The sequence below is a fragment of the Protopterus annectens genome, chromosome 7.part0, assembly GCF_019279795.1.
Source record: "Protopterus annectens isolate FY-2018-M chromosome 7.part0, PAN1.0, whole genome shotgun sequence".
NCBI lineage: Eukaryota > Metazoa > Chordata > Ceratodontiformes > Protopteridae > Protopterus > Protopterus annectens.
This window is the reverse complement of record NC_056739.1, coordinates 1,745,630,905-1,745,652,372: the sequence shown is the minus strand read 5'-3', so window position 1 is coordinate 1,745,652,372 and position 21,468 is coordinate 1,745,630,905. Positions and strand designations below refer to the sequence as shown.

Sequence of the window (21,468 nt, the reverse complement as noted above, 5' to 3'; positions counted from 1 at the left end):
TTCTTACATTTTGGATTGAGCGACCACTTTGTGCTGATCCATATAATTTGATCTCTAGTCAACTTAGTTGACCCTGAGTTTACTATATCTAGCTTGATTACATTTGACGTGCCTTTAATCAACAGCTTTTTTGACCATCATTGTCCTTTGTATTTGCAGCTTGGAATTATTTCACACTGTCATTACTGGACTTACTGATTAATTTAACACTGAAGTATATAATTGTTCACTGTATGCAATTCAACATTTCCACTTTGTTCTCTTGTCTCCACCATGTTCACATCTTGCTGAAACAATTGGTTTAACCTTTTACATATTTTTTTGTGAAATGATTGTGACACCCATAGAGTTTACATACTCTATTAAATGCTTTGCATTTTACCTTTAGCCAAACTGCTTACACTTTCAAAGAGATCTACTTTCTCATTTATTGCAGACAACATCCTGTGTGGCTTAGAGGAGATATGGCATCACTTCCATCATTTGTATTTTTAATATCTTCATTAGTTTAGGTTTCATTTTACACTCTAACTTGCTGCCCACGATGTTCTTCGTCTCACATTGCTGCAGTCATAACCTGTGGGTAGTCCGCTGTCCTCGGTCGGCCCGAATACCAAAGAGTTAGGCTGGCGTCGGTCATGGTGCCCGGAGCTGACGTCAGTACATAGTAGTACTTAAGCGCATGACCGACGTCATATCCTCAGTCTTTCTTGCCGCGTGGTCCGAAGCAGAAGCAGTGTTTGCAAGTGCCGTTCGGCGTTCTGAAATTTTCAATTATCGAGTTTCAGACCAAAGACCAAGTTGGGCTAAGTACCCCGTTGGGGAAAATTTTTGTCTTTTCTTGCTTCAGTTAATCCGGATGTCAGAAAAAGTTAATAATTGTATTTCTTGTGGGAAACAGATACCTCATAGGGACTATCATTCTCTCTGTATTCCTTGCTTGGGGCCTGAGCACGACGTAGTCGGGTGTCACTTTTGCGCTAGATTTAATAAGCGCACCATTAAACGAAGATTAGACTGTGCCAGGCTTGTTTTCGGTAAGCGGTGTAACTACAACATGCCGTCGGATCCTCCGACGCCCGCTACCGCTAAAAAACGTAAAGATAAATCTTTAAGGTCTAAACCGGATGAGTCGTCCGTTGTGGACGCCGGTTCTATGGAACCTCCGGTTGAATCTGTGGATCCGGCCGAGGTCTCGGCTGAATCCCAGGGGGAACCTTTACTTTTGCAGCAGTTGGCCTCTCAGGAGTTAGGCCAGGCCGAGGGTGCTTCTCAGGTATCTGTAGTTCCATCCTTACAAAAGGTTATTAGGCCTTCTACCTCAGTGGCTAAAGGCCATGCTAAGGCTAAACCTAGTCTTTCTGGTACTGGCCATAGCCCTAGTTCTTCAGCTTCTGTTCCTAAAAAACATATGTTGAAAATGGCAGGGGATTTGATTACTTTGATCAGGGGATCTTTGCCCCCCCCCCCCAAGAGAAGAGGCCTAGGGTGGAGACAGATTTAGAGGGAATGGAGCATTCTTCAGACTACTCTGAGTCTTCAGCTGAGGATATTCAGGATTACCCTCCCTATTCAGATTCAGATGCAGAGGATTCCTGTCCTTCTGCTTCTCCTCCAGAGGATTTTTCCTTTTCTGAAACTTTACATTCCATGAGGGAACATTTCAAGTGGGAAGGTCAGGATTTTTCAGATTCTCGAAAAAGGCTTAGGGAATTTTTGTTTTTACCACAACATAGGCCTTTGGCTATTCCCCCTGTCTTAGATGTTGTTCAGGATGTTTTTTCTGAAGCTTCACTTAATCCTGACTCTTTACCCCCTGCCCCTGTCAAGCCAGACAGATATTACAGAGTTCCAGAAGCACATAAATATTTGTATAAGAGTCCTAGAGCTGACCCGGAAACTATTATTCAAGGGCCGAAGGGTGTCAGGGCTTCTGTGGTTAAGAATCCAGTTCCTTTGGACCATCATTGTCCTTTGTATTTGCAGCTTGGAATTATTTCACACTGTCATTACTGGACTTACTGATTAATTTAACACTGAAGTATATAATTGTTCACTGTATGCAATTCAGCATTTCCACTTTGTTCTCTTGTCTCCACCATGTTCACATCTTGCTGAAACAATTGGTTTAACCTTTTACATATTTTTTTGTGAAATGATTGTGACACCCATAGAGTTTACATACTCTATTAAATGCTTTGCATTTTACCTTTAGCCAAACTGCTTACACTTTCAAAGAGATCTACTTTCTCATTTATTGCAGACAACATCCTGTGTGGCTTAGAGGAGATATGGCATCACTTCCATCATTTGTATTTTTAATATCTTCATTAGTTTAGGTTTCATTTTACACTCTAACTTGCTGCCCACGATGTTCTTCGTCTCACATTGCTGCAGTCATAACCTGTGGGTAGTCCGCTGTCCTCGGTCGGCCCGAATACCAAAGAGTTAGGCTGGCGTCGGTCATGGTGCCCGGAGCTGTCGTCAGTACACAGTAGTACTTAAGCGCATGACCGGCGTCATATCCTCAGTCTTTCTTGCCGCGTGGTCCGAAGCAGAAGCAGTGTTTGCAAGTGCCGTTCGGCGTTCTGAAATTTTCAATTATCGAGTTTCAGACCAAAGACCAAGTTGGGCTAAGTACCCCGTTGGGGAAAATTTTTGTCTTTTCTTGCTTCAGTTAATCCGGATGTCAGAAAAAGTTAATAATTGTATTTCTTGTGGGAAACAGATACCTCATAGGGACTATCATTCTCTCTGTATTCCTTGCTTGGGGCCTGAGCACGACGTAGTCGGTGTCGCTTTTGCGCTAGATTTAATAAGCGCACCATTAAACGAAGATTAGACTGTGCCAGGCTTGTTTTCGGTAAGCGGTGTAACTACAACATGCCGTCGGATCCTCCGACGCCCGCTACCGCTAAAAAACGTAAAGATAAATCTTTAAGGTCTAAACCGGATGAGTCGTCCGTTGTGGACGCCGGTTCTATGGAACCTCCGGTTGAATCTGTGGATCCGGCCGAGGTCTCGGCTGAATCCCAGGGGGAACCTTTACTTTGCAGCAGTTGGCCTCTCAGGAGTTAGGCCAGCCCCAGCGTGCTTCTCAGGTATCTGTAGTTCCATCCTTACAAAAGGTTATTAGGCCTTCTACCTCAGTGGCTAAAGGCCATGCTAAGGCTAAACCTAGTCTTTCTGGTACTGGCCATAGCCCTAGTTCTTCAGCTTCTGTTCCTAAAAAACATATGTTGAAAATGGCAGGATTTGATTACTTTGATCAGGGGATCTTTGCCCCCCCCCCCCCAGAGAAGAGGCCTAGGGTGGAGACAGATTTAGAGGGAATGGAGCATTCTTCAGACTACTCTGAGTCTTCAGCTGAGGATATTCAGGATTACCCTCCCTATTCAGATTCAGATGCAGAGGATTCCTGTCCTTCTGCTTCTCCTCCAGAGGATTTTTCCTTTTCTGAAACTTTACATTCCATGAGGGAACATTTCAAGTGGGAAGGTCAGGATTTTTCAGATTCTCGAAAAAGGCTTAGGGAATTTTTGTTTTTACCACAACATAGGCCTTTGGCTATTCCCCCTGTCTTAGATGTTGTTCAGGATGTTTTTTCTGAAGCTTCACTTAATCCTGACTCTTTACCCCCTGCCCCTGTCAAGCCAGACAGATATTACAGAGTTCCAGAAGCACATAAATATTTGTATAAGAGTCCTAGAGCTGACCCGGAAACTATTATTCAAGGGCCGAAGGGTGTCAGGGCTTCTGTGGTTAAGAATCCAGTTCCTTTGGATAAAGATTCTAGAGCATTGGATAGGTGGGGGAAAAAAGTGTACACCTCTTCTCGTTAGCTATGAGGGCTTTAAATTGCCAGTTTCATATGCTGAAGTATCAGAACTTTTTGTTAGGCCAATTGAAATCTAAGGTGGATGCTTTATCTGAGGGTATAGAGTGTAAGGAATTGCAGGAGTTGGTTCATGCTTCAGATCAAGTTGGAAAACATTCCTTGCAGTGTGGTTTCGATGCTCTTCAGGCTTCATCCAGGGTGGCTGCTACTGGTTCAGTTATTCGTAGACATGCCTGGCTTAAGGATCAAAATTTGTCAGAGCATGTTAAAACTCGGATTTTGGATGCTCCTCTTCAGTCTGAAGTTCTTTTTGGTTCTCCTGTGGAGTCAGTTTTGAAAAAGATGGAAGATAAAGCTAAGTCTATGCAGACGGTCAAGGATTTTTTGCAGGTGCAGCCCCCTAAGTTTAGCAGGAATTGGCCTGCTAGAGGATGGTCCTACCCTTTTTCAGATTTTCAGTCTAAGGGCAGGTCTAGACGTGGTAGAGGCAGGGCTCACGCTCAGGGTTCTTTCAGACCTAGGACTTGGAGTTCTCCTGCACAGTCTTCTGGTGAGGGCAGGGGTCAGCCTTTTCGTAAACAGACCCAATGACCTGTATCTTCAGCTGCCAGATCCTTCTTTTCTGGCAGCTCCTCTAGGAGGAAAGTTGGCACTTTTCAAACAAAACTGGCATTTGGTCACCCAGGACAAATGGGTGTTGGAAATAATAAATCAAGGTTACAAGTTTTACTTTCACACTTTTCCTCCTTTCAAAGGCATGCGGATGTGCCTCCTCAGCAAAGGCTGGAGGCTCAGGAGCAAATTTCTTTGCTTTTACAGATGGGAGCTATCCAGGTGGTACCTCCGTCAGAAGTAGGCCTAGGGTTTTATTCCCGTCTATTCCTAGTGCCAAAGAAAGGAAACACTTGGAGGCCAATTCTGGATTTGTCCATTCTCAATACCTACCTAGACTTTCCAAAGTTCAAGATGTTAACATTACAACAACTTCTGCCTATGCTAGGCAAAGATCACTGGATGGTAACCCTGGATCTCAAAGAGGCCTATCTTCACATTCCTATCAGGCCCAGCTGCAGGAGATTCCTGCGTTTTCGGGCTGGTACTTCTCATTATCTGTTCTCTGCATTGCCCTTTGTTTTATCTACTGTGCCCAGGGTGTTCACAAAGGTTCTGGCTCCTGTAATAGCTTTCTTCAGACAGAGGGGAATACAAATTTATCCTTATCTGGACGATTGCCTGATTCTTGCTCAAGACAAAGACAAGTTACTTCAACATCTGCAGTATGTAATGGCAGTTTTAAGGTGCCTAGGGTATTCTGTGAACGAAATAAAGTCCAGTCTAGTGCCCTCTCAGGACATGTGCTTTCTGGGTGTGAGACTGAATACAGCTTCTCAGATGGCTTTTCTGACCCCGGACAAACAAAGAACTCTTCACCTATACTTCCAGCAGTTATCAGTACTGTCCAGGCTGACTGCAAGGACAGTCCTTCAAGCCTTGGGGTTCATGGCATCTTGCATTCTAGTACTTCCCAATGCCAAACTGAATATGAGGAAGCTACAATGGTATCTCAAAACTGTATGGACTCAACACTGCCACAATTTGGACACTGTCATTCGGATAATACCTTGCATCCAGAAGGAATTCTGTGGTGGGCTCAGGAATGTCACCTAAACAAGGGACTCTCTGTGACCCAACCAGAGGCGAGTCAGATCATAACGACGGATGCCTCGGACTTGGCTTGGGGAGTACACTTCAATGGGAAATGGATTCAAGACACGTGGCCTCCCAGACTACAACATTTGCATATCAACATGAAGGAGATGTTAGCAGTCCAATTTGCCCTGATGGCCTTCAAGGACTTACTTCAACCAGGACAGGTGTTGATTCGAACAGACAACACAACACATGTGGTACATCAACAAGCAGGGGGGAACCCATTCTTACCCTCTTTGCAGACAAGCAATGATTTTGTGGGAGACTGCTCTGAGTTTGCACATCACTCTTCAAGCAAGGTTTCTGCCAGGAGCACAGAACTCCCTAGCAGATGTATTGAGCAGACAAATTGTGGATCCCCACGAGTGGAAATTGGATCCTCAGGTATTCCAACAGTTGACAGTGGCTTGGGGAACTCCAGACATAGATCTGTTCGCTTCTCCACTAAATTTCCAACTACCAAAATTTTGCACAAAGATGTTTCACCCAAAAGCTTGGAAAGTGGATGCTCTATCTTTCAGTTGGAACAACCTTCACGTCTATGCTTTCCCTCCTCTGCCTCTCCTTCCCAAGGTACTCTTGAAAGTCAGGCGGGACAAGCCTTGCATGATTCTAATAGCACCAGATTGGCCACATCAGCATTGGTATCCTCTGATGAGGAGTTTAATTCAGGAGCCTCCTTGGCCTTTGCCACAGATTCCTCACTTGTTGTCCCAGTCAAGCAATCATTTGCTCATTGTCAGGGTGCAGTCCCTGCACCTAACAGCATGGCGTATTCTGTTTTAGAGCCTGTGGGGTCTCAGCTTCCTCAACAGGTTTTAGATGTCATTTTGGAAGCCAGGCGGCCCAGTACTAGAAAAGTTTATGCTGATAAATGGAGGAGATTTTTTCTTTGGAGCACAGCAAAGGGCTTTGATGTCTCAGTGCCTAATTTGAGTTTTACGCTACAATACCTTACTGAATTACTGGACAAGGGTTTGTCATTTTCCTCTGTGAAGGTTCATGCAGCAGCCATTTCTGCTCACTATGTTTGTGACCCTCCTTTATTTTTTCATCCTTTGTTTAAGCAATTTCTTAGAGGGGCAAAAAATATAAGACCCCCACGTAGAGCTCCTACTCCTTCCTGGGATCTCAATTTTGTGTTGGAAAAGCTTACTTTACCTCCTTTCGAACCTGCAGCTACGTCTGAGCTGAAGTTTTGTCTTGGAAAACTGCTTTTTGTTGGCCATTACCTCTGCTAGGAGGGTCTCTGAATTGCAGGCACTCATGGCAGTTGAACCTTTCTGGTATTCCATAAGCATAGAGTGTCTTAGCGTACTAACCCTACTTTTATGCCTAAAGTGATTTCTAATGTGGCCTTGAACCAGTCTATTCATTTGCCTACTTTTTATGCTGATCCCCAAAATAAGGGGGAAAAAATCTTGCATTCTTTGGACATTCACAGGCAGCTACGTTATTATTTGAGCAGAACTAAAGAGTTCAGGCAGACTCAACAGTTATTTATTTCTTTTGCTCTGGCTTCTCAAGGGAAAGCTGTTTCAAAGCAAACTATTTCTAAGTGGATTGGTCATTGTATTGCTTTTTGTTATTCTCATCATGGGAAGACTGTTCCTGCTGGGATCAGACCTCATTCCACTAGGGCTACTGCCACATCTACTGCCTTTTTGAGGGGGGTAGCTACTAAGGATATTTTGGAAGCAGCTACTTGGAGTTCAGTACACACTTTTACTAAGCATTACCATCTCCCTCTTTATTCCAAGTCTAGGGCTGGGTTTGCCACTGCAGTTTTACAGGGCATGTTAGCAGCTCCTAATGCTTTTTAGTTTGCCAGCCTCCCTTTTCCTTTGCTTTGGGATTCTACCCACAGGTTATGACTGCAGCAATGTGAGACGAAGAACATAGTACAGTTTTGTACCTACCATAAATGTAGATGTTCGAGGATCTACATTGCTGCAGTCCTATTTTCCCTCCCTCCTTCCCCTCTATTGTTTGGGGTTGCTGTTTTTTCCCTTTGGGATAATTGTTATTTTCTCACTTGTGGTTGTTGGTTATTTACTATTTTGGCTCTGGCCTTTCCTTTTTAAGGCCTTCTGACATCTGGGGCAAGAAAGACTGAGGATATGATGTCGGTCATGCGCTTAAGTACTACTACGTACTGACGTCAGCTCCGGGCGCCATGACCGACACCAGCCTAACTCTTTGGTATTCGGGCCGACCGAGGACAGCGGACTACCCACAGGTTATGACTGCAGCAATGTGGATCCTCGAACATCTACATTTATGGTAGGTACAAAACTGTACTTTTTGCATACTTCCAGCTCCTCAGTTATATTTTAAGCTAGATATTTGAAAGTTATTTCTCTCTACACACATTAATTGCTTTACCAATGCTGTATCTGAATCTGCCTATGATCTGATCATTTTTATTTCCACAAACAGTTCTGTCTCTTTTTAAAGAATCCTGCAAGTTGCCAAACTCAAAGTCTTGCAATCTCTGTTTTATTTTCAGTAATTTATGTACCAGTTAAGTCATGAACCCATTGATTTCTAGTGAATAATAAATGCTTTGTATAAGATAGATTCTTTTTTTCGTTCTCAGTATGCTTTAAACGTATCTTTTCAGACAGTAATGTTGCATTTCTGTTCCCCTTTAAGGTTAGTAATATTAAATACCTTCATGTCTTCCTTGCCAGCAATATGAAGAAAGACTGCATGCTCTGTGCTTTATGTTTTTACAGCAAGTCCATTCACAGTGAAAGAAAGACAAAACATTAAATCCACAGCTTCCAGTTTTACAAGAGGTTCTCCTGCAGTTTTAAAGATGTTGTTGGTTATGGTGAAGTCATAGCCGGCCTTAGGCATAGGACAACTAGGCAGCCACTTAGGGTGCCGCTGTAGTAGGGGCACTTTTCCGGTATTTATTTGGTATAGGTAGACTAGGATGGTGGCACCGGGTGGTGTAGTGGGGGGTGCCATGGAGCCCTTTTGCCTAGGGTACTAGCTGACATAAGGCCACTCCTGGGTGAAGTCATATGGAGTCAATGAAGAAAGGCCCTTGAAAAAATGTTGATGGTTCATTGGATTGGTTCACATAAACAAAAAGTATTTTTGAGAGTGAATTTGTGGACATATTTTTTAATTGACACAAATGCAACATGCGAAAAAATTACTGTGATGGATTTTTTTATACAAATAAGTAAATGAATAAAATACATCATAAGTTAGCTTGCTGTTGCCCTTGTGTATGAAATGTCAAAGTCTCTTTAGTAGTCACTGGTGGGCAAAAATATCACAAACAGCCAAAATGGGAAACAGATCAATAATTCAGCTTCTAATGTTGAGGCAGTTTTGATTGTAATACATTTATAATAACCCAGTTCAAGTGTAACTTGGACAGTTGGATGGGGTACAGCAAATTCATCTAATGGACATAGGCAGCCTGTAAATGGTTCATGTCCCAGGCTACTGTTTGTAAATGTTTCATCTCCCAAGCCCCTACTTACACTTATCAAGGGTATCAGAACTTGTCAGAGATTTGGGATGCATGGCTAGGCTTAAGAAGGCCCTTTAGACATTAATCTAGTAAACACCTATGAAGCAATGAACACATACCATATATGTAAGCAAATAATGTGCACACAGTCAAGATGAATGAATAAGAGGCATTAGACAAGAGATGTATTCACCAAAAAGTTGTTTTTACAGATGGAGTCTGTCGGTGGGGTCACATGACACACAATACCTAGTAGCTTTGCATCTTTTACAATCTGTGAGCACTAGTACGCACCCACACTCACATCCCAAGACAAACACACACTCACTCATATATGTAATAGACCTGAGCACGCGCACATATACACACACACAAACACACACACACATATATATATATATATATATATATATATATATATATATATTTAAAATAGGCTTGAGCACTGAGGAGTGGTGAGCTATCTCTTTTGAGGCTAAATTTAGTATACTGTGATACAAATGAAACCCTAAGGGATCTAATAATCATTTCTCATTGATTTCTGATTTAGAAACCCTTATCTGAAACAACCTGACTGTTTTTCTTTTGCAGATGGTGAACTCTACACTGGGACTGTGGGTAATTTCCTGGGCAATGAACCTATTATATCACGTAGCCTGAACAACAGGACACCACTGAAAACAGAAAGCTCCCTCAACTGGCTTGAAGGTAAAGTATAACTCTCCACTTTCAACTGTTTATTACAGTATTACAACTATTTTACTCATGTGATTGCATATTATACCACAGTATTATTCACAAGGTGGATTTACGTGCATTTCCTACGGTCCCATATTCAGATCATTTAGAACTAGTTCTGTCACAGAGGTGTCATGTGCAGCAACTTCCAGACAGGAAAAGTAAGTCTTCAGCTACATGCATTAATAACTTGTAATAACAAAACATCTCCATTGATGATGGTTGGCAATGCTGCAGCTCAGCAATGCTTCCTTTTATAAAATTAATTAAAATTCATAACCTTAATATTTCAAGCTGTTGAATAGGGTGTGGTGTTTGTACTGAGGAGGATGCACTGGTAATCAAGGATAAAGCACAACAGAGCTTTCTAAAGAAAAGTGGTTAATATTTACATAATGTTAGGGATTACATACTTTGATGGCATGAGAAATGAAGTCCTGGCTACAGCTGAAACTCCCTGAGTTTGATAAGTGAGGGTTTGATGACAGTGGCACGGGAGAACAGGATGCACACGGCCACAATGCTTCAGAGGAAGGATGGCATTATGTAGGTATCCTGGGTGTTGGTGTTTGGTCCACCAAGCCACCATCTGATGGTAGCTATCATTATCAAACACACAGTAGCATGGACTTGCAGGGAGAAGGATGTTGTGGGTCGCACTTTAATGCATGTGGTTCACCCAATCCATGGGGCATTATCAGCATGCTTCTTCTTTGTTGGGAGATTCCTGGAGTCCTTGTCTACCACCAAATCAGTATAGAACCAGCCATACAGTTTTTTGACCCCACTGTTTGATGATCATTACCCTCCTCCTGGTCAGACTGACCAGACTGACCCCACTGTTTGATGATCATTACCCTCCTCCTGGTCAGTCTGCTTATAGGTACATAGGTAGGTACTAAGCTATTGGCCATAGGGCCTATATAAGCCTAGCCAAACTGTACCCTGGCTTTTGCCAACCAAGAAAATTATTTTCCTGTGCCCCTGTCAAGCAGAGCCACAGAAGTGATCCCCGGGGTGAATTTCCTATCTTCCATCCAGTCATCAAGATTTTTCTTAAAGAGTGCTAATGAGGAGCTTTGTTTGATATAGATAGGTAGTGTGTTCCAGAGTATGGGAAGTATCTGAGACAGGAATCTATCCCTCCAGCATGTTCTGTTTATTGTGGTGACAAGGTTTAGGTCCCTAGAGCATGTAGCTTGGAGGGATTGGGATTTCTTTACGTGGAGCATGTCCAACAGCTCTGGGTTTGACATAGCTTTGTATGTTAGGCAGAGATCGCCTCTGAGTAGGCGATATGCGACAGAGTAAAGCTGGAGTTTTTTGAGACGGTCTGCGTAGGGCATCTGTTTGAGGCTGGTAATCCTCTTTGTGAGGTATTTCTGTGGCCTTTCCAGTTGTTGTAGAAGTCTTGTGAGGTACATACCAAAAGGGGCGTTGTACTCTATAATATGTCTAATAATTATGAGCAGTGGGGAACAATGACCTCTTTACTTCCTGGATGAGAAACCTTTTGTGATGAGGTGTGCCACGTAGAAGGATTTCCTGACTATTGTGGCAATGTGATTATCAAAGGAGAGACTACTGTTCACCTCTGTCCCAAGGTCGCTTATCACACTTGTGGTGTTAAGTAGACTACCGCCTATGTGGTAGTTCATGGGTACAGAGTTTTTACCAAAAGGGATGACAATGCACGTTTTGGCATTGAGCTTGAGGCCATGGCTTTGACACCAGACATCTGTCTCAGTGAGGCCCTTTTGTAGGATGTCCACATCATTAAGATATTTGATTATGGCTCCTAGTTTGCAGTCATCTGTGAACTTTGTTAGCCAAAGACCGTCTATGTTAGTCTGTACTTCATAGAAGTAGATACCAAACAGGAGAGGACCTAGGACTGAACCCTGTGGTACTCCACTTATCACCCATTACCCTCCTCCTGGTCAGTCTGCTTATCTGCTCCCCATCACTTTTGAGACAGCTGTTATCATCATTTAGACAGCTAACAAGGGTGGTTCAATTTCTTCTGATTTTACTCCTAATGCCTACCTCTATCTGGTGAAGCACAGGTGAGGGGCATGTAATAGGCTGAACCACACACATTCTTTAAAGAGCACTCTACAGAAACAATTTGAATGTATTAGGCTCAGTTCTGCAAGGGATGTTCCCTCTAAACATCCCTGCCCATTCTCCAAAACCCCTTCACTCCCCCTCTCTTTCTGATTCCTCCATTGCAAAAGCCACTAATGGAATTGCTTTGGTTGCAATCAGGGTTCCATCCCCCTATACCATGAAGCCAGGCATGCACCCCTTTATTTTAGCTGCAAACTCCAAGAGAGTTAGATCTTCCAACTGTCCTCAGGCTGAAAGTAGCATAATATGGAGGTGTCCACAATATCCTTTGGGCCGAGACAGAAAAGAAAACAGGAGTGGCAGTCTTTATGGGGAATTTGTTTCCCACAATGTATGCGATTGTTAACTTTAAAAATAAAATCCAAATCAGATTCACATTCAGACATGAGATAGCAGTACAGTAATAAAAAAAAGACAAGAAAATTGCCTATGGTGTTCTTGTCTGTCTTCTGGAAGCAGGATGACCATAGGATTAATGACACAAAGACCACATATGGCAATGAACTGTGCGCCAAGAAAGATCTAAAGATGGTGTCAGCCAGTGTCTCTCATATACCACCAATGTACTTACATGACAGTGGGAGGGAGTCGGCTGAAGCCTTGGGGAGGGTACAGCTCTGGATGTTAGGCTGGCCAGTTGGGCTACTTGCAACCAGGATGTTCCAAGAGCTATGGCTGTAACAGTGAATAGTGCAGTGAAAATCAATTGGTTACAGTAGAACCCGTGGTATTCAGTTTAGGAATGAGTGACCATACTAATTATAAATGTTTAGTTTGCCTTTATATCAACTTTTGCTGCCAGAAGTGGGTGTTTTATTTTTTGTAAAAGTATAACTTTTGTTCCAACCAGCCGAATGTCACTGGTTGATTCTATTACCTCAATGAAGGCTTTTATGAAGGAGTTCAATTTGGCTTTTTTTTTTCAAGGTGAGACTCAGCAAACTGATGTTTTTTAAGCCCAGCAGATTAATTTACTGCTCTCCAGAATAAAGTTATGGAAATATCTGAGTCTGTGTGTTTAAGGAAAGTATTAGGGTTATTCTTTCTTACCATGTCCATCATAAGTTTTGTAAGTTAACTAGTGATGAAAAAGTAGCTTTTTTAAAATGTGTGTGGGAATAAACAATGAGGAGATATGAAGGCAGATAAAGGCAGTGGTGTGGTAGTGAACATCATATTGTATGAAGAAAGAATGCTTTATTTGTTATTTGATACTATGACTTACACACAAGTCAATAATGCTGTAGTCGTTGAAGCATATAGTTTCATTGATGTCTTTGTTGGACGTTTTTTAAGGAACAGACATACTTCTATTGCAAAGTATGCTGAGTCCTTTTATGTTTCTTTTATTTTTTCCTAGCCATTTTCATATTACTACATTGTATAAAGATCTGAACAATCCTCTTTTTTTATCCTAGTATGGCTCCAGGAGGATCTCAAGAGACTATTGACCTGTTAATTGAACATAAGTTAAATCTTATTGTGAAGAATATCACATCTGTTTTGTTGGATTATGGAGACTTTATTGACAAGATTAAGTATATGACTTTTTCTGATGTAACTCCAAATGTTGTCGATTTATATACCATGTGACTTGGATATTCTTTGAGTCAGAGAATATTGTTCTAACTGGAAAAAATGTACTTTTTCTATAGCAGAAGTTGTTAAGCGTAACCTTAGGGGAGGGAATTCAGAAATTATGTTGAACAAAGAGAGGCAGTATGGCAGATTAAACTTGCTTCTTATTTATCCCCTGGTCTGAATGATATGGTGAACATAAAATATTTCTTAAAAAATAGGAACATTACTAAAGTGAATATACAGGGGTGAATACCCTTGTGTTTTAAACTATGTTAATTGTGTGGACACTTTGAGTTGTACATTTTTGTAGCATGGTTTATATGTTTTTATGTATTTAATTGATTTGTTAATGAGATGATCTGATTGGTCAAATGTTTTTTGAATGATTTAAAAGTGATTTGGAAGTGTATTTTATCATTTCTGATGAAGTCTTTGGGACGAATAGCAAACATTAAATTTTAACTACGCTAAAAGAACTTTCTCAGTTTCTCCAGTGCTTTTCTTGGTGGATTTTGTGTTTTTTGTTTTTTTTTTTTGTACTGTGGACACCTGGGCTTGCTTGTGTGCTGCTTTTCTCCTTTTATTGTTTTTTGTTGTAGCAACACATAGCTGGAGCTTTAGAGGATGATGATTTGGACTTGATCCTACATTCTACACCTACCAGCAAAGAAAGAACACTTGATGAACTTATTTTGGCAGTGGGTGAAATGCAAAGGTCTTTGACTGTTTTGTCAGCTAAAATTAGAGAGAGTTATAAAGTTACTAACTCTTCTAATAATTTCCCCTGAATCCTGCTTTGTTTTCAAGGCAGGAGTCTTGTCAAGGTAATTTAACAAATGGAACAGCCAGTAAGTAGCTTTGATCCGTTTGCAGGGGATATAGTTTTGGCAAATAACAACATTGCTGTTAAAACTAATGTTATATCTCTGTTGGACAAAATGGAAAGAGGTTTGAAGCATTATCAGACGCTTCATGTAGAAAATACATATTTTGAATATTGTATTTATGCTGGCATTGTACCTAAGGGTCTTAGTTTTTTTAAATTACCTTATGTAGTCTCTATGGACAGTCCGTTCTTTAAGGAGCTATCTACTTTCTTTGACAATGCTGGTAAAGAGCTTTTGAAGCTTCTTATTAAAACAATAGTACTGTTTTGGCAGAATTGCATTTTCCTTGACAGAGATGGATACTACCATTGGTGAACTACTTATTAATAGTATGGATTCAAGATTTGAGTATGAGCAGTTGATTAAAAATGTTGAACAGTATGAACAAATAATAGTTCAGTGTAAAACTAAAAAAATCAACAGGGACTTGGCAGCATATGCAGGGGGCTATGTTTATGGTGATTTTGTTCCCCTTCCTTCTAGACCAGGCAAAGATTCAAGACAAAATGTTTTTAAGGGGCCCTCCCAGCAGCACATTCAGGTAGTGGGTCTAACACTACTGTTCCATCTTTACAGCCAGAGATGGGTTCTTCAGCTGTTAATGGTTTGGATTCAGCTTCTGTGAAGGTTGCAACTAATGTGGCTCATTCAGCAGAGCAGTCAAGCTCTAAAGATGATGTTATGGTGTATCCGATGAGTTCAGCACATGGTTCTAGCAGTGCAGGAGCAAGTGTGAATATGTTTTCCTCTTTTTTACAAGGGGATTTCAGTTGGAAGTAGAAAAGGAAACACAGCAGTTGCAGGGGATATCAGACGCACAGCAGAGGGAGAAGTACGGTTCAGAAGTAACATTGGCCTGTCTTTCTGTGAGTTCTAACAGTGAAAATGTACTTTCTTCACATTTTTTTTCATCTGAAAGTGTACAAGAACCAAGTTCTGTTGCTGTTGGACTGGGTTGATGAGCACATTAAATTTTTGAAATTAGGACTTAATTTCCAGCCCAGTAAGAGGGCAAATGTTACAAAAACTGTGATAGAACTCAAGATCTATACTCGTAAGTTAAATTTAAAATATATATTGAATGATGTTGGTCACAGTAATTGTAATTTTTTTGTCAAAGCCGTCCACCTTTAATCCTGGTTTAGTGCAGCTGTAAAAGCCTTTGAGGCTTTCTGTGAAACAGATATTAGAAGTATGTTACAAAATCAAAACAGAAAAATGTTTTATAACTTAAACCTTAATGAAAAGAAAGCTTTGAATGAACTTATTTCCAGGAAAGACTTAAGGTTCATGACTGCAGTGGTGGTGCTGCAGTAGCGTTGTCGCCTCACAGTTAGTCGTTGCACGTTCAATTTTCAGTTAAAGCATCTTCTGTGTGTCGACATGCATGAATGGGCGTTCCTTCGTTAAAGGTTGTGCGTTAGGCCTGGCAAGCCAGCACGTAAAAATCTACTGCCAATCATTAGCGGACCGGAGTTCCGCTGTGGCGACCCCTAACCGGGAAAAGCTGAAAGACTTAAGGTTCATGAAGGCAGATAAAGGTGGGGCTATTGTCATAATGAGTTTTACTGGCCACATAGAAGCTATGGAAATTATATTAGCAAATGTATTGGAGTATAGGAAAGTCCTGAAGTTTGAAATTGTTAAAAGTTATGCCTGTATCCACAGCACATTATATGATATGTTCACAAACTCTGAAATAACTAGGGAAATGTTTGAATTTTTATGTGTGAATAATCCTAGGATGGATGTGATGTTTGGAATTCCCAAACTTCACAAAAGTGTTGAAAAACCTCCATTCAGACCTATTATATCAGCCTCAGGAAGTTGTACTGACTGTATTTCTTTGTATTTAGAGTCAGTGTTGAACCCATTAGTTAAGCAGCTTCCTTCTTATGTAGCTAATTCTTGGGACTTTTTGGACCAGCTTAGGTCCTTTTTTTCTTCCTCAGACTTTAGGTGGGAAAATTTACAGATGTTCACTGTTTATGTTGTTTCCCTATTCACCTGCATCCCTAAAGATGTTGGGGTTGATTATGTAAGATGGTTTATAGGGAAGCATACAAGTTTAAGTAACAACAATATTATTACTTATTCTGCTTTGTTAGATTTGTTATTAGACAACTTCTTTTTGTTTAACAAGCAATTTTATAAACACTACAAGGGGTGGCCATGGAGGCCACTGTTGGCCCAACCTATGCAAATTTGGTATTAGGTTGGTGGGACATGGAAGTACTGCCACACATTGATTATTCAGAACAAATTATCTTTTAGAAAAGATTTGCAGATATTTTGTTCTTTATAGTTTATTAGGACAACTGTAATGTTAATGAGTTTGTGGAGCTGTTAAGTGCTAGTACAGCATTTTTAAAGTTCGTGGTGGGGGAAATAGGCAAAAAGGTTTCCTTTTTGGATGTTAACTTGACAATGGACACTAATAAGAATGTGTTTTTGAGTAGTATTCATCGTAAAAGTACATTCTGTAACAGCTATGTCTATTTCAAGAGTTGCTACTCTTACTTTATGAGAAAAAATATTCCTAGAGGGACAGTTCGTTCGAGCATCTTGAATGATAGTGGAAGATTCTGTTTTTTTCTGAAGGAAATTAACCTCATAAAAGAGTTCCTTTTAGAAAGAGGTTACCCTGGAGACCTACTTGAAAATATGGCTCAAGAGGTCATTCATTGGAGACAGATTTTCCTCCTATTCTGCTAAGAGGTTTTGTTAAAAAAGCTCAGAATGTAGCACTTAGTGACACACATACAAAAGATAGAGGGCCAGAAGGTCCCAGATTCTGTTTGGACATGAATGTAGACAGTAATTACATCCATAAGATTATTAGTGAGAATTGGAAAGTAGTTACGGGTAATGCAGATTTATCTAAAGTTCTTGGAGAAGGCCCCCATTTTGTTTACAAGGAAAATCTAAATTTTAAACATTTGTTAGAAAATAACTTTGGGCCAACCCTTACATCTGGTGAAACTGGGAGTATGTCAAATGTTCAGGGTGCAGGGCATGTAGATTTATTTCTGAGGGTCCTTTTGTGCTTCTGGAACATCTACAGTTTACTATACCCATCCCTGGAAAATTGAGCTGTGGTACAACAGGGACAGTGTATCTTGCAATGTGTTCAACATGCCCAAGTTTTTATGTGGGCATGTCTAGCAGAAGTTTAAGGAAACGGGTATTAGAGCACTTGTATGCTATAAAAACAAAAAATAGTAATAATGCCCTTTTTAAGCATTCTTTGACATGTTCTAACTGGAAGAAATTTATTTTTTCCATAATGGAAGTTGTTAAATGTGACCTTAGGGGAGGGGACTTTAGAAATTATGTTGAACAAAGAGAGGCAGCATGGCAGATTAAGCTTGCTTCTTATTTATCCCCTGGTATGAATGATATGGTGAACATTAAATGTTTTTTTAAAAAATATGAAAATTACTAAAGTGAATATACAGGGATGAATGCCCTTGTGTTTTAAACTGTGTTAACTGTGTGGACACTGAGTTGTACAGTTTTTGTAGCATGCCTTTAAATGTTTTTATGTATTTAATTGATTTGTTAATGAGATGATCTGATTGTTCAAATGTTTTTTGAATGATTTAAAAGTGATTTGGAAGTGTATTTTATCATTTCTGATGAAGTCTTTGGGACGAATAGTGAACATTAAATTTTAACTATGCCAAAATAACTTTTCTCAGTTTCTCCAGTGCTTTTCTTGGTGGATTTTGTGGTTTATTTCTAAATTATCATTGAACAAAAGAGTTTTTTACACTAAGAATATATAAAGAAAAAAAAAAGAAGACATAAGCAATAGGGCAAAACAGGTGTGTGCAGTTAGGCAGCATTGTAGTGCTTTCTGTGCATGAAAAATACATTTGAGGCTTACCTACTGGTAGCACCCCTATAGTTGCACCTGGACCTACTGTCCCTTGGAATTTTGAACCATTGCTGTCTTCTCACTGCCATCCCTCCTATGCCATCTCCTCCATCATCTGGGCAACTACCTGAACCCATGTCTTCTGAGGCATAAAGGAAAAACCTTTATGTCTCATTGCTCTTATTTATTTAGAAAGACTGTTAGTTAACAACTGTTGCACTGAATATGTAATTCCTGAATAGTAAAACTATGTGAAAAATAATATAGGCATGCTAAGTTAAAAGCTGGAGGTAGTATGATAGAGTCTTTGACTGGTTGCTATTTAGAAAGCTGCTTTATAATCTGACTGTGTAGTACAGTGTATAATTTTCACAAACAGTTTTGTCACATGAGGCAAAAATCCCTCAACATGTGGCCTGTCACTTAATATCATAAATTATTTAATTTATTTATTTATCTATTTATTTACATTTGTTATTTATTTATTTACATTTGTTAACTGGGAGAGTTAATGTTAATTAATGTTGTGTAAATAATAATTTACACAGTTTACTTTCCAACTTTTAAATAAGTTCAAAACTCCCAACCCCTACCTTTTTTTCTCTCTTTTTATAGAACTATATGGATATGAATTGCTACATTGCACCATATTCAAGACATTATGATCTGTGTGATTTACTAATTTATATGCCTGTTTTCTTTCTTAAGTTCTGCAAATGTTTGTGGCTTCTAATACCATAATAGGAATGGACCCCATTCCTAAGTCAGGGTAAGATTAAAATTCATGAAATGAGTATTGTTTTAATCTTTGATGTTTGCAGAGAGTGCTCTTCTCAGCACATGTACTGTACCCAGAATTGCATCTTTTTGCAGTTCATTTGGGGTTACATATAAATTGTTTTTTTTTTTGTTTTTTTTTTTAGTCCTGTTGTTCTTACTGCAAATGGAGCTGTCTGTGTGATTTTCTTCCACATTGTTCTCACTTTTTTCTTGGAAATCCTTTTATTTTATGATTTTATATCTCTCAGTACTTAAGGCATTAATCACTGGGTGTTTTTTCCTTGGACTTACTGTGTCTGTTTTTTGCATCTGTTTTTTAAACTGTTTGTTGTAGGTGATCCACAGATCTCAACTTCATCACTGTCAATAATGCTTTGTAGTTCATGCTGAAAAATTTTATTGAGCTGCTCTGCTTACTTGCTTGCTTGGTGGATTTGAAGTCTTCTTAAAACACACAGTCTTGCTGTGCTGTTTACTGCTGAATCAGAGACACATCATGACTCCATCTGTAGTCTGTTTAAAGTGCCAAGCCTTTCAAATTACACACTGATAAAGAAATATATTTTGCAGCTATAAGCACAGTTACATATAACTTATTTTATAACAAACCACACGTAGTCTGTCAGATTTGTAGCATATATTTACAAAGTTTTCCTTCATTACAGATATGAATGATGACTTCTACAAAATACCTCTCTCTGTCCTTCTCTCACATAACTGAATTACTACAATAGCTAAATACAGAGCTAGTCACGCACACAAGAGGTTGTTATTTCCTCAGTATATTTTTCTGGCCTTCTATGGGAAGTCACATAATGTCTGTTTTTAGACTTTTCTATTGTCCTTTTGTGATTTAAGCACTTTTGCTGATGTGAGGATGCCATTCTGAAAGGAAACATCTGTATAAGCTGTTCCTACTGGAAAAACATCACGTATTGCTGAATTTACAAAAAAGGATGTCTGTTAATAGATATTTGTTCTGCAAACATGAGAAAATCATATAATCCTTGCTTTCCAATATTGCTTTGTTAGGCTTTTCTTTTTGATGCTGTGAAGAGAAGCCTGTCTGTTATACATATAGTATGAATGCACATTTTACATTGCTAAACTCTATACATATATTCAAGCAAACTTTGTATTCTATGCTTTATCTTTCAGCATATTTATATTCATAATATCTAACAATTCCCTCTGTTTTTAAACATACTCAAAACATTTTATGTAAAAACACATTAAGAAACAAAACCTTTTGTTTGATACAACAAATCAAAATGCAATTTTACATAGTTAATACAATGATATTAAGTATTACTGCCAAACTGAATGTATTTAAAACTTTTTCTTTTGCAGACCATTCTGTGAAAATATTTTATCAGTTATGAGCTGTGTCTGCTTTAATTTTACTTGATTAATTTATTCTTTTGCAATCACAGAATTTCATTTATGACTTAGAACTGTTGAATTAACTATGAGACAATAACTATGTGCTACTGCAAGCATTTATACACTGCTGAAAATATACAGTTTTAATGTCATTTTAACCATCACATTGTGTTCATATCTCTGAACTGCTCAATAACATCTTGGTAAAATACTGAACTGAGCCTAGATAATAAATATTTGAAAGCAATTATTTTACTGGGGTAAAACCAGTGATATTACAACTTGACAAATTAGTTTTGAACTTATTACGATGTATCCTGTACAGTATGTATTTACACAGACTGTTTGCTATTTATGCATTTCAATCTAGTAGGTACCCTGGACCCATTTTTTCTTTAAATATGTTTTTTCACACATATTCATTACTAGACATTAATTTCATTTGTACTGAATTTTTCTGCATTTGTACATACAAAGACTATCATTTGTACTGAAATTTTCTACATTTGTACATACAAAGACTGTAAAGTACATTTAGTCTAATCTTACAAATTTAATAACATTAATATTGAGCAAAATCTTGGAAAATTTTTATGTTTCTTTAGAAATATCTAGTGGAACTGGCACCAAATGCATATGTCATGTTATTTTAAACTACATACTCAGCAATTAAAAATATTCATGCTTTTTTATACCAACATTGTTTTGCCAAAAACATATTGAAAATAGTGACCATTCTTGCTATTAGAAACATTTATGCATTTTGCATATATTTATTCTCTCTTGTATAGCTTTAATAAAGCAATTTTAAATCATCTCTTGTTTTTTAAACCATCTCTTGTATAGCTTTACAATTTAACAGGTTGTAAATACAATTTAATTCTAAACAATACAATAACCATTATGATAGCTATTAACAACTTGTAAAATATATCTTATCCTGTCAGGTTTAATCCAGTTTTCCAGTATTTCTAATACAATAATACCTGTTTTTCCCTCTCCCTAAAAGAGTATTGTCAAGAAGGAATGAGATATTTTTTTCCTCTAG

The 21,468-nt window shown here is 39.1% G+C and overlaps 1 protein-coding gene across 2 annotated transcripts in view; it reads left to right on the top strand.

Annotated features, from left to right (window-relative positions):
• Positions 1-21,468, top strand: part of SEMA4B (semaphorin 4B) — a 1,355,182-nt gene that overhangs the window by 1,201,748 nt on the left and 131,966 nt on the right. For both annotated transcript variants that reach the window (XM_044078286.1, XM_044078287.1), the window contains one exon: positions 9,633-9,749. In XM_044078286.1, the coding sequence (XP_043934221.1) occupies positions 9,633-9,749 (117 nt within the window). The remainder of the gene's footprint in view (positions 1-9,632; positions 9,750-21,468) is intronic.